We start from the raw sequence: 14,162 nt of genomic DNA on the forward strand, positions 1-14,162 counted from the left end.
ACGGTAAATGAGGAAAAAAGGGGTCTGTATTAAGATTAAAGGAATCTCTATTAAGATTTCCTGAAGACCTCTTGAGACCTCATTTCTGTGTCTTTGCCATTATGGCTAAGTCAAATAATAGCAGATGGTCACAGATCTGCAGCAGAGAGGCATTTCACTTTTTTTTTTCTTTTTTTTTTTTTTCTGGGATGAGCTAGACATCCATCATACATGTTCATCTGGATTTGATCTGTAAAGGAGTCCTTACGTTTTCCACGCCTTTGCTTTTCCCCTCTAAAATATAAATAATAAAATAAAGGACACAGGCTTTATTCCTTACCCATTCCTTACCCATGAAACAATTAGGAAATTTAATTTGAAAGAAAGCGAGGGAGTTTCAAAGAGGAAAAAATTGTCAACTGCTAGTCATATGAAATTAACAATGACACTGCACTGAAAACAGCACAGAGGGGAAAAAAAATCAAACTTGGGAACAAGACCTGGAGACTGAAAAACCTGGCCACTAAACTAATAATGACTTGGAAGCAAGGGGCCTGGGATGCCCTGGGACAGTGAGACAAGCAGGCCAGACGACTGGTGAAGGAGCCACCAACCTGGGTGAGTGTCTGTGCCAGTGTCTGTCTTCAGCGGAGATGGGAATAGCTGTTCTCACTGAGGGCTGCAGTCTGCATGACAGAGCATGAAATTTTTAGCGCTGTCAGTAGGAAAATACTTTTTTTTTCTTTAACTTTGAGGCAAAAATGTAACTCAAAAGAATTGCACTGAACATGGGAGAAGTTATTTTAAGACTTCATCATCATATCTAAAGAGGAGCACACCAGGGGAACCAAATATTTGTAGTGTCTGTGACAAGTGATCATGGTCTGAAGACAGTTCTTATTACAGTAACATAAATACTGCTTTAACAAGGCTTATTTCAAATGGCTGAAAAAAAAAAAATGTCAAGTCTCATCAACTCAAAAAATTGAACGGAAAAGCTGAATGAAAATATTATGAATGAAACCACTTTGAACCCCCAAACATGAGTTTCTATTGTTCAGTACTGTAGCTTAGTAGAAACAGGGAAGAAGCTGTTAAGATGATAAATATAAATGCATACTAAACAGATGAAGAGGGAATTTCATAATAGATACCAAGGAAACTAGGAATTATTTGAAACTTAGATTAAGCAAGTCAAAGCATAAAAGGGATAAAACAGCAAAATGCAGTATTTTTTCTTCTCATTCTCTGCAATACATTCTTTATGGTATGTTCTTTGTCATCCTCGATTTTTATGTTTCTATTGATTTTATTTATATTTTTTGCCTTCTTAAAAGCAGCCTGCAAACCTCCCGCTGGCACGAAGACACTGAAACATAAAGCAAGACAGGACAAGAAATTTGGAATGACAGAAGGCGCCTTGTCTTTTTTTCTATTTTTTTTATACCACCCGCTCACAATTAAAACTTTATCTCCTCCAGATGACACACAGAAGGTGGGCAGGATTTTAGAAGCAGCTGATAGATGATTGTAGCAAGTAGGATGTCTGACTTTAATAGCTATCCTGCAATGCAACTTTCATAAGCAGTTGTTAAATGCTCCTGTGGTTCAGTGCTGGTAGAATACCATAGCTGTTTCTTCAGACATGCCTACATTTCTTCTTTCAGCATCTGATAATGTGAAGTATTAACATCTTTAGTCCTCTGTGAGAAAATTGTAGGTTAAGAGCACTATAAACTGCACAAGCCTGGTTAGCAACAAGGGCACCCAAGTATGTTAAGACTGATCACTTTTATCTTACGTGGGTCTGATTTACATTTATAATAAACGTAAAGTGGTTTGTTTGTACCACTTGAGCTTTGTACTGAATACTGAAATTGAAGAATGCAATCCAGTTTAGGAATCATTTGCTGGGACACAAGGGTGTAAAGGGTACTAAGGTAGAGGAGAATCACATTATACCTCTGCTCTGTCCTACTGACCACCTATTGTTGCACACACTGTTAAAATTACAACATACTGTTTGAAGGAGAGGAATTTCTTTGCACAAGAGGAATCACTACTGAGCAACTTCCTTCCAGCTCTTGTCAGACTACAGATCTGGAAAACACACAATTTTTTTTTGTAATAGGAAAAATGAGTATTTTTTAAACCAATGACAGCTGCCATTTCCAGAGATTAAAATAAATAAATAAATAAAGCCTGGCTTTGTCATCTAGCAGTTGCATGTAAGAATAGGAAGCTCTAGGATGCATGGGTCTGGGAGAGTTATCCTGTGTCTTCTGGGACACATTAATTCCTGCTGAAACTAAGCCCAAGAGAAAAGATGATGGAAGAAAAGAAAATCTCTCTCTAGAATTCCCTCTGTAGTTTCTGCTCATTCATTCTTGTGGCCTGACATCGATGGAATTTTTGTGTACTCTGCACAGCATATAAATAGAGAATGCATTTCATGAAAAATAAAAATATGTTAATTTTCCTGAGAAATATGATGTGTTATCTTTTGAGAAACACTTTTCACAAGAATTAAATTAGAAACTTTAAAAAAAATTACTGTGAAATAGTGAAAACTCGTGAAAAACCAACATTGTTCTTGAGTGCTGAAAAACATCTCTTCCTTTTGGCCTGAAAGTTCTCTTTCTTTAATTCAACATTCTTATTCTGCTTGTTGTTTATACCCTGAATCTGTTTCTTATGTCTTATTCCTGGATAATTTATTTTGGTTCCTGCTATTGTGCCAGAAATATGATACACAAATACTCTCAAATTTGTCTTCAGCAGTTTTGCTGAAACTCAAACATACATAAATCTGTCATGACATTCACTCTTCATTATATGTTCTCGAGAATTTTTACAGTCTGTTATGTCTTTGTTTTTCACTTATTGCTTTTGCATTTGTTGTAAAAATTAAATATATATGATCTATATTTCAAGTTCCCACTCCTAGTTCTTTGGTCCTGTATATAGTTGTTCAAAAAATGCCAGACTGATATGAAAAGTTTTGGTGGAATGAAACAGAGATTGAAAGCAACTCTATTGACAGAACTTTATGGCCTGTGTTCTATTTACTCTGTAGTTATATGGGCTTATGATGTAAACTTCACAAAGTTATTTCACTGCTGTTACATGTGCAAACAACTTAATTGTGCTTTGAATTTTGAAATATTAGACCTTAATACATGACCGCATGATTTATTTTTGCAAGAAGGTGCTTAGTATGCCTATATTTTTTTTCTGCTCCAAACTATCAATCCCTTAGCTCCACACATGATTTTTAAATAAATAATACATGTTAGAGCAGATGACTGCTCCAGGGTATTATATAACTTTAAAAAAAAAAAAGTACAACAACTGTCATCTAAACAATTTGTGTACATATAAAGTGGAAAAGCAAATACATGTGCCTTTTCTGTTGTGTAGTTTAAGTGCACCTTTTGGCACTCAAGTTGGAAAAATGAGATCCCTAAAAATGCACAGCATGATACCAGATTTTTTCTGTTGTTCCCACTTCAAAGAAGGAATACTGTGGATATCAGGGAGAGATCTGACAAAGGTGAACTAAGAAATCATGTTAATAATAGACCATTTTAGTAGAAATATCTAGATTGGATTAGTTTCTATAGTGCCTATTGCCATGATAAACACTTTTTAAAGACTGAACTCATAAATATGGAAAGAAACCAAACCAGCAACAAAGGTAATAGAATTAAAAAAAAACCAGTGTAAGCAGAATAAGCAAACAATCCCTTCTCCTTCCTCTCCTGCTCTTTAAACAAAAACAAAACAAGCAAACAAACAAAAAACTCTTACAAAGCAATGTGTCTCACCTTCATGCTTGTAAGATTGGAGATCAGCCCAAATATCAAGGAATGTTAGTGGTAAAATGCAGAAGCTTTAACCAGTGTTTCACTGCTGTGTGTGGAGAATTACTTTTGGTATCTCACCTGTACACACTGTACAGATTTGTATGCATTTTGTACAGTGCTGAGTAAGACATGGTCATAATCTCATCTGGAAACATCAGGAGATGTCATAAAACTGACATCTTGGCCAAAACTGGAGAAGGGATGGGATGGGATGGGATGGGATGGGATGGGATGGGATGGGATGGGATGGGATGGGATGGGATGGGATGGGATGGGATGGGTTGGGATGGGAAGGCAAGGCAAGCCAAGGCAAGGCAAAGGGTCATTGGCTACTTTTGGTACAGAAATTCAAGAACTGTACCAGGGATACACTGTACTTTTCAAAACATGAAAAATTAAAACATTCTCTGATTCATGGCTTTAGAAGTACTGTGATCTGATAGCAAATGCTGGTACAAGTACAATCTTGCTCAGTACTGTTGACCAGGTCCCTGGATAGGTGTTGGAAATAAATAGTCTACCTTGTTCTGGTTAGTTGTCTGTCTGGAGAGAAGAGGGGGGCAGATGAATCATGCAATACATTTATGTTGCATTAATCCAGCTACCTCCATCAATCTGTCCATTAAAAAAGTAGATGGACATTTACGAAATCTGGGGGCCTTGACTGCAACAGGGGAGCTAGAAACTGGAAATTTGTTGCTGTTTGAATGGACCTGATCTGTTTGCCTCTGAAGAAACACTTCATAGCACACATTGAGACATCAGTTTCCTGAAGTTAATACATACCTGCACGTAGGGTTTCTGCCAAGATTGTTTCATTCCCGAAGCCACATCTGGCTTACTGTAGAAAGCAATCTCTTTGCTTGTCCATACACCACCTGCTGTTTCAACCTCTTACCTCCCAAATCTTCATTCCATTCTCTAGAGGGAAAGAATAATCTTAATCTACATAAAAAAAACCATTTAAGTAATGTTTATTATATAGAATCGAAGATATCAACAAAGTGTACAGAACATAAGTAAACAATTCCATAATGGTGCTATTTCGGAAATATACAGAGAGGTGACACTCCAAGTGAAGACGATTACCACATTTCTTGTATGATAATATTGCAGGTGGTCAGTTTGAATTTTACATTTATTAAATTGTTCGTTCCCTAAGACGGTATATCAGGTTTGAGCAGGCATAAGCTACATTGGTTTGTAAGTAGGTGTTTGACAGTTGGGAAAACAGGTGAGTTATGGATTTCCAAACATAAATTTAAAGTTCAGAGAACTTCAAGGACACAAAACCTAGGTTAGAACACATTAGTTTTAGTTAAAACAAACAAACAAATGAAAATCAAAAAATAAAGTATACAAATAGCTCCCATTATCCCAGGTACTGCAGGTAGCTTAGAACAATCGAAAAGCATAGATTATGAAATGCATGTGGACCATTAAGAGCAGGAGGAGTGTTCAGACAGCCCCAAACCTCAAATAATTACCCAGATAGGACTTACTCTGCTTTAGGTCTCTGTGACAGTTAATTTAGAAAATGAATTATTTGTCCAGGTACAACAGTGTGAACTGCACCTATGCTCTAAATTATATCAAACATTAAGCAGTAAGTTTTTCAAGGATGCTTGAAGGTCATTGAGGTGGAGAACAAAATAGAGCCAAGATAACACACGAAGTGTTATTTCCTCATGGAGACCAAGTATCACGTAAATAGAACTTTTTACATAGGAAAAAAGAGATTATGGGACAAAAAGTAAAGTACTTGGATATTATGCGATTAAAAACTCCCCACAGTTGCTTGTGTAACCATATATCTGTCCTCTAGTGAATTCATCAAGGGACAAAGTATGTATGAACATGTCATTAACAGTTATCTTAAAGAACACGCTCCGGTGCATTGATAACCATGCATCAGGTGTTTTCTACGAGTGAAAGCTTGCTCTACAACAGTCATTTTAATTAATGTATTTATTTATTGGGAAAGTTTTAAAGAGGTCTCTCTTCTCATGTGATAGGATGTGAGGAAGGGGTATCAAGTTGTGGCAGGTTGTGCTTGGGTTGGGTATTATGAAGAATTTCTTCATGTGGTCAAGCACTGGAACGGGTTGCCCAGCGAAGTGGTGGAGTCCCCATCCCTGCAGGAATTTAAGAGACGTGTGGATGTGGCACTAAGGGATGTGGTTTGGTGGTGGAACTTGGTAGGCCAGGTGGATGGTCGGGCTTGATGATCTTGAAGGCCTTTTCCAACCTAGATCATTTTATGAGTCCCAGAGGTGGTTGCAATCTATCAGCAGCTGAAGTTTCCGTGGATCTAAAAGGCCCAAACTGGTAGTCATCAAATTTGCTCTAGCCATGATTTAAATGTCTCCTTCTCAGCTAGGGATAGTTGTCTATATACAATCTTAATACAGAAGACCACTTTATGTCATTAATACTTGGCAATTGCCAGTTCTTCTTGAGACTGTTGGTACAGAAAAACTGTTTGAGGAAAAACAGAAAAGGATTTGGATTTACTTTTACTTGTTTGCGTGTTTCCATGCTTTTTTGATTTTGTTTTGTTTTGTTTTGTTTTGTTTTTGTTTTGTCGGCTTTGTGGAGTTGTTTCATTTGATGTAAACTGTGCTCAGATGCTTTTGCTACAGAGAAAGGTAGTGATGAAGCATCTGGTTCAGATGAAGCATTTTAGTGGTGGGTATTACAAGGCAAACTTGACACCCAAACTACTCAAGACCTTATATGCATTTCCCCTACTACCTGCCTTATAACACCAGTCAGTTTAGTCTACTGCCCAAGTCTTGTGGTCCATTGATAGAGGGAAAACCAAGCTCACACTTGTCCAATTCCTGGGCCTTACATTTAACTGTTTTAGAGCTGCTGCTTCCACTCATGCCACTGCTTACCACACAGATGGTTACTGCAGGGAAGCAGCTTCCCATCGGCCAAGACCCACTTGAGATCTATATTCTTGCTTAGAAGTCTTCCCACTGCCATCAAGTTACTCTCTTGTTTCAAGCATAAGGCTATAAGTCTAATTGCTCAGTCTTTCAATTAGTGCCTTGTAAGTTTGAATTCTGTCTTTCACTACGAATGATTGCATGTATTTTTAAGGAGTTCCATAAAATAGTTTTATGTCAGCATATAATTGATATCTTTCTGTAGATAAGATTCAGTACTATTTTGCTAAGACCTCCCATCTGAGAGGAAGATGGAATATTTCTGTGTGAGGAGACTAATTAGAAGAAGCCAGGCCTTATGCCTATCTTGCACTGCTGTGAGGATGTGGAGATGAATTAGAGAACATCCATTCACCATCATGCGTATTTCTAGAACAAACAGCTTTGTTGCCTGTGGTCTTTACAAAAGCCCTCTGCCAAAATAAAGTGTGATCTATGGGAGACTGTTTGTCAGGCCAGCAGTCACTAAAAGGCAGGGGTATGTCTCAGTGTCTGTCATTTTCCAAAATTCTCTCTCTCTCGTCTGTCTTCCTGGAGTGTCTTTACTGTTAATGCTATCTCAGTTTTGCCCTGCTTCTAATTTCATTGACTGCCTTTCAAAAGTACCAAGATGCTAAGACTTGGAGCACCCTGAACTTGATATTGAACAAACATAATTACAGGCATTCCTTGCCACAAAGTCTCTCATTTTAGCCACAGTTTAGTAAAGAGAGCTTAGCATACTAAAATATTAAATGAGAATTAGGTGTCAGCTCTAATGTCAATCCTTAAGTACTTAAGTTGTGTTATCTGATCCAATTCACTTGTGTAAGTATAATAATTTCGTTTTAAGCTACGTGCTGAGCCAACAAGGCCAGTTTTTGCCCATCCGGAAAGGTCTGCTGTACATAATAGATTTTTATCCTGATTTTTGACTCTCTTTCAGGAGCATTTAATGTGGTCAGACTGCACTAGTCATGCAACACAGGGACAGTATTGCAGCCAGCAAATCTGGCCGTCATTGCCTTAATTTATTAAGACTAAATGTAAACGTGAGACATTCTTGGGTCAACAAGTACTGAGAAAGAGACAGTACTTAAAATACAAAAGCAGAACACTGTGGCATTGTGAACCTATTGCTCTCCAGAATTAAAGCAATCTTAAGTCAATTATTGAATCAGAAGAACTTTGTCTAAGAATATAGAACTATTATTTATTTTTAAAGTGCCAAAGAATGTAGAAATCTGTTATACAAGCACTCCTGATTTTATACACCTTACAATGTAAAAATAATCAGCTCTTCCAAGTGTCTTTCATTTTTCTTCAATTAAGGGTTTAAGTTTAAAGTAAGCAGTCTTGATAAAATAATGGTATGTTTAGCAATCTTAGTAGTACGACTCTTATTATTACTGTAATTTCTTTGAACAAATGTGACTGTTACAAAAGCATGTGTTCAGCATAAGTGATGGTGCCATGATGATATTTCTTTTATACCCTGAAGGTCAGTTAATAGGATCACTACACTGCAAACAAACCAAGCCCTGCTATTTCTCACTGAGGGACAGGTTCAACTTCAAACACGTTATCCTTCATTCAGACTCTAAAAGACATATATACATACATATAGGTTTGGATAAGGAAAACATCCAAATAAAGCATTGTGCAAAGGTACAGCTTTTATTCAGGCTAGTTATTCTAGCTTCTCAGTTTCACACTGGTAAAGATTATAAATATACTGCTAAGAAAGAAAAAATTGTCTTTCTTAACCCACTGGGTTACTGCTGAATTAATTTGGCTGGGAGAAAAGGGAGGAAGGGGCATAAAGATGATTTTTTTTAACATGACTGTTTATAGATTATTCCAGAACCAGGTGTGTTGTGAATTTAAAGCATCATAACCAGTTTGGAATCACCCCACATATGGGCACACCCATTTCAGAGCAAGTGAGGGTTAGCTTATTTCACTTGCAAAGTTTATCGTATTCATAATAAGGGTTTCCCAGAAGCAGAGCTTTTTCACAAACTGTATTTCAGTCAGTTCCACCACGTAGACAGAAATTTGCTTTACATGACTACACAAAAATTTAATTATGTACAATAGATTTTGCTAAAACAGGAAAGTATATTCTAACTCCAACTTCCACAAGCCCAGACACAGTATTAGTATGGCTTGGAGCATGTATGCCTCGTGTCAGAATACTGCACCTGCCATAATAGGCAATCCCTGTAGCCATTTTTTAAGCCTTAAAACCACAACTAATCTTTAAAGGTGAAATACAAAGAAAAGAAAAACTGTTTTTACACTTCATCACTTCTTTATATTCCGAAATGACAATATCACTGGTAGAGGAAAAAGTCAGTTTTATTTTTTAAATAATATTTTTAGCGTTTGTGAAGTACCAGTGCCACATATCCCTTTTGTTGATGCAGTGTTGTAACAAGATCTTTGGAGATTTGTAAGAAGCAGCAGTCCCCATTTTCATTTTAAATGGTCAAATATTTTATATACATGATAAAAAAAAGAGCAATTAAGAGGAGGAAAAACTGCGTTTCAGATTAGACCCTATGGCAGCATTACTTTTAGGATTACCCATGCTGCTGCTGAAATCTTAGGAAAAAAATATGCCTCCCTTCCTATTCAAGTGGTCTGAGTTGTGTCCATAATAGCATCTGTGAGAAGATGCACTGGGAATAGGCAAAACTGCAGCTCAGATTACAGCCTTACCAAGATCTCGCCAGAATCCATCATCAGGCAGAGGAGATAGTTACCTTGGACTTCCAATGCAAGAAGCAAATAGAAAAATGATGGATTATTTTTAGAGAACTATGGAAATACTAACCACAACCTCTGTATAAAAATTATTGTCAAAGTAGGCTCTTGCCTAACTCAATAGGTATTTTTAATCTATGAGCAAGATCTCTAACTGGAAACAGCAACAACAAAAAACAGTATTTGGGAAATCTGTGTATTAGACAGGGCTTACTTTGAAAATGAAATTTTACTATATTTATCAGAAATAAATATAGGCTTCTATATACTTTCTATTCTCAGTTCACTGTTAAGATAGTCCTTTGATCACTGGCTAAGAATATATATATTTTTAAAAATGAAAAGATCCATCTCAAAACCTTGAATGCTGCCAGCAGGTTTCACTATGATCAGTCTTTGAAGCCATAACCCGCTGGACACCAAGTCCGGACTTTGTGAGGGCAATAATGTGGTGCGTTTTTGCTTGGGAATAATGGCCAGCTGTACCCATCCCAGAGCGACTCAACAAGGACTCCAGACCTGTGGCCCAAACCCATCCTTTGCCACCCCTTTTGTGTGGTTTAGTGCCAGCACTAAGCAGAACACAAGCACCAAGAGAAAGAAGAGGTCCTTGAGCTCTGCTCCGACACCAGCCAGGTACCGAATGGTAGATGCCAACACATCACTGGTGTTTGCTTAGAATGTGTCCAAAATTGCCTTATTTTTAGATGCCATTGTGAGTTTTATAATTTTAAAGCAGCTCTTGGTTTGTCGTTCAGGTTTAAGCCTCCACAGTATCAAGAAACTCTTTCCTTGTTTTGTGACATTGACATTTCCATATATTGTTGCTTGTCTTATGCATGTGTTAACAACTGCTGCTTGGATGGGGTGACTAGACAATAACAGGGGAACATTCTTTAGTTTAAAACTCCTACTCAAGATATATATTCCTGAGATTTCTACTCCTGTCAGTTATAACTAAGCCATTAAGTTAATCATGTTGAATTCAGAAAAAGGTGCTACCCGAAACCTGTCAAGGTAATTATTCTTCTTTATCCTCTGAGGTAGGAGTGCTTTGTGTCAAATAAACATTTTTTAAGTGTTCCACCATAACTTTCTCCTCGTCTTCCAGATCTGCACCTTCTTTCATCTCCCATCTGAAAGAGAAATAACTTTTAATTAACTTTATTATGTGTTTTAAACCAGTTTTCAGAAAAGAAAGCTCATACCAAATTTGTTACCAATTCATTGCTGTTGTGTTCCCCCCTCACCACCCTCACTGCATCAGCCAACACCATTGAAACATACAAAACAGTAAATTGTTGTTGTTGTTGTGGCTGTCTGCTTCATTCCCTGTTTAAGGTATATGTATAACATCTGGCTATATGCGCCCTTAGCACAGTTACATGTGCAAGCATCCCAGATGAATGCTATAAAACCAGGTGACTGGTTTCCTCTTTCTCCTTTTGCTAATGCACTGACGAGTCTCTTTAAACCTTGGCAAAAGAAGTGCAAGCTTTAATTTGAATTTATGGCCCTCAGAGTCATTCTGAAACACCACTTTACCAGTCGAATAGGCTTATTTTAATTAATATGATTTGTTGCGTATTTTTAGGTGGAGGAGTTGTTTGCTTAGAAGGAAGACAACTGAAAATGCTAAATGGAATGCATTCAAAACAGTTATTGCTGGAGGAATAATGCACAGAAATCTAGCAGTCTTTGCTAATGGAAGCTTAACAATAAATCAGCAGATTCCTTTTAAAGATAGTGACTTCATAGTTGTCAGCACATTTCATTGAATCTTAAGCGTTAGTGTTGGTAAAAATCTTCAATGTCATCCAGTTTGGACATTCTTTAGTGTTCACTTTATGAAAAGTTATTACTAATACATTACATTACCATTTTATCAAAAAGTAGTCTATTTTTAAAGCATTTAAGCAGGTCCAATGAGGATAAGAATGTCTTCTATGCATTTGCTTAACAGTATCCATGAATTAAAGATCTATGAAATGAGCTTGGCACACACCTGGTCTCTCATGGAATTTTGAAATTGTTCCACTCCTACGCTTAAAGTCTGGGGAGAGTGTTGGTTTGTAAAAGACTACTGGACAGCAAGCAAGAGGGCCATAGCATTTCTTTGCTGTTCTGAATCGGATGAATATTCAGGTGTCTGTGTTCAAACACAGAAAGAGTCAACATGTACTCTTTTAAAATTGGTCCAAAATGGAACATGTTTTTACTAGCATCTCTAAAATGTGTGACAACTGTTTTGGCAATAGCAATTGGTACAAATCCAGTTAGCCAGTTCAAGCAATGTGAATGCAAATGACATTACCATCATGAATTACTTTCAAAATACAAGCTTCATCAATTGAACAGCCAATCTGTACATCTCTGTTATTTCAAGTTATTAGTAACATAGCCCTTAGAGAAAATTTCCAAATACATAGCTGGCGTACATTTTATTTTTCTCTGGCCATATCTTGAAAGATAACATTAAATCAGGATTCCAAAAGGGTACTGAAATTATTTGAGCCAATCCATCATATCACCATTTTGCTTATATATAGCTACAGTCCATATAACCATAATAATATCAGTCAGAGTGTCCAGATATGTACTAAAACAAACTTTCATTATATTCGTCATATTTAAAAGAAAATGTGTTTAGAATAAGATGCCAACACCTTTGTAAACCTTAGGGTAGAAATTGAAGTTTTCAGGCCATTACCACTAGTGTACACAGAATTAAACATTTGAAATATTTTTGCAAATACACTGAAACACCAAATACTGCAGATGACATATTGTATGCACCTGAAGAGAATTGTTAAAAACTTTCCTCTGCATGCTGTTCCTCTCCATATTCCATAAAGCTGAACAAGGGAAGAAAAGCTAACAGAATATTTTTCAGACAGATGCAGCAAAACACTTCAGCACAGATAAATAACAGGAATCACTGAAGCTGGTCCCCTAGACCTTAGATCATGAGGTGGAAAAGGATACCTAGCCTTGGGAGGGCTTCTGTTTCCCCTCATAAATGAGGCAAGAGAGGAAGTCTTGGCTTGTGCATCCTTAAGCTAACAGAGGGCAAGGGGAGGAGAATTCAGTACCCTAGGAAGGTTCAACTATTCCAGCTCAGCTTTTCTTCGCAAGGTATCAATGTGCTATCCTTGCTCATAATTAGCATCAATACATCCATTTAGATAAACAGGCATACAGGAATATGTTCCGTGATATGTCTGTCTCTCCACTATACTGAGTGATAAAAGCTAAAGAATCATTAAATTTGTTTGCAAAGATGCAGAGGAAAATATTTTTTCAGGGATCTTTTAAAAACCATGCATGACATTTTAGCAGGGCTAGATTTAAGACATCATGATACAATTACATATTGTAAAATATATTTACATATATTTTGTAGATTGTACTTATAATCCCATGGAGTCACTTTTTAAAAAAATGTAGTGACTACATACTATGCTTAGGTGCCTGTTACAGACCAAAGGGAAATATATGCAGTTGATAGCAAAGAAGAAACATTCTAAATCAGAAATAAAACATACACAGTCATATCTCTACAGGGATAGCCAGAAATGGCACAGATTTTACCTGCTGAAGATTGCCACTTTTGAAGAAGTTTCATTAAGAAGTTTCCTTTTCATTGATAAGTCTCCTTTTCATTGAGAAGTTTACTTTAATGCATACTCTTTTATTAGTTACTAAGTGTTTATTACAGTTCATTATTTATAGCAAATGTGTAAAGATTTGAGTGAAAATTATGCAGAAAATAACAGGGAAGAGTAAATATTAACAAAGTTGGTATGAAATGTAAGAATGCTATGAAATTCAGATGTATTTTGAACTTGAAAAATCACCTTACTGGTTCTATTTGAGATACTAACCATGCCCTTTTTAAAGCTTATACAAAACAATGTATAAAAAGTGAACAGTTTGCAAAAAGGGTCACCCTAATATAAACATTCTATAGTGGTATCTTGTGTATTCATAATAGTGCTTATGTAGTATTTTGACATCTGTTGCATTTCTTAATAATTGCAGCTCTTAATAAGGACTTGATAAACCTTACAACATACTGCACTTACTGGAAGGAAAAAAAATAGAAAGCACAGCCACTGGAACTAAAATATATGCTTGCTATACTGGCACCATTGTTATCTCCTATGGTAAAGCTGGTATCTCAGGTCCTCTTGTAGGGAAGCTGGTAAATGATGAAACATTAACTGTACATTAGATAGCTGAAAATATGCATTTCCTACTGAATAATAATAGCCATATATAATAATTGCTATGTATCAAAAAATAGCAATACATTTGATGTTGAGCTAAGAAGAGGAAATAATTCACATCCAATCTAAAGTAGAGACAGACAGTGCCATTCAGACAGCATAATGTGGGTAAATATTCAGGCCTAGAGTACCACAAGCTCTTAAGTTTCTCTATATTTTGTTGAATTAGCACTGGAAAGCTTTACAGTTACACTATTTTCAAGAATAATTTTGATAAAAACCATCAGTAAAAGCAGAAAAGGTCTCTTTTTGCCAAGTACTGTGCAAGAAAATAAGTCAAGGGTGGGAAAAGAATAAAAAGATATGCTTAAACTTAAATTCCATTC

At 36.5% G+C, this 14,162-nt stretch overlaps 1 protein-coding gene across 6 annotated transcripts in view; it reads right to left on the reverse strand.

Annotated features, from left to right (window-relative positions):
• Nucleotides 1-4,631: 4,631 nt before the first annotated feature.
• Nucleotides 4,632-14,162, reverse strand: part of KIAA0825 (KIAA0825 ortholog) — a 255,727-nt gene continuing 246,196 nt past the window's right edge. For 3 of the 6 annotated variants that reach the window (XM_050716133.1, XM_035568043.2, XM_035568046.2), the window contains one exon: nt 7,837-10,683. In XM_050716133.1, the coding sequence (XP_050572090.1) occupies nt 10,569-10,683 (115 nt within the window). In that variant the 3' untranslated portion in view covers nt 7,837-10,568. Of the gene's footprint in view, nt 4,767-6,428; nt 10,684-11,552; nt 11,697-14,162 lie in introns of those variants that run through there. The other 3 variants (XM_035568040.2, XM_035568047.2, XM_035568041.2) reach the window with 3 other exon arrangements.

The sequence above is a fragment of the Cygnus atratus genome, chromosome Z (genome assembly GCF_013377495.2).
Source record: "Cygnus atratus isolate AKBS03 ecotype Queensland, Australia chromosome Z, CAtr_DNAZoo_HiC_assembly, whole genome shotgun sequence".
NCBI classification, from domain to species: domain Eukaryota; kingdom Metazoa; phylum Chordata; class Aves; order Anseriformes; family Anatidae; genus Cygnus; species Cygnus atratus.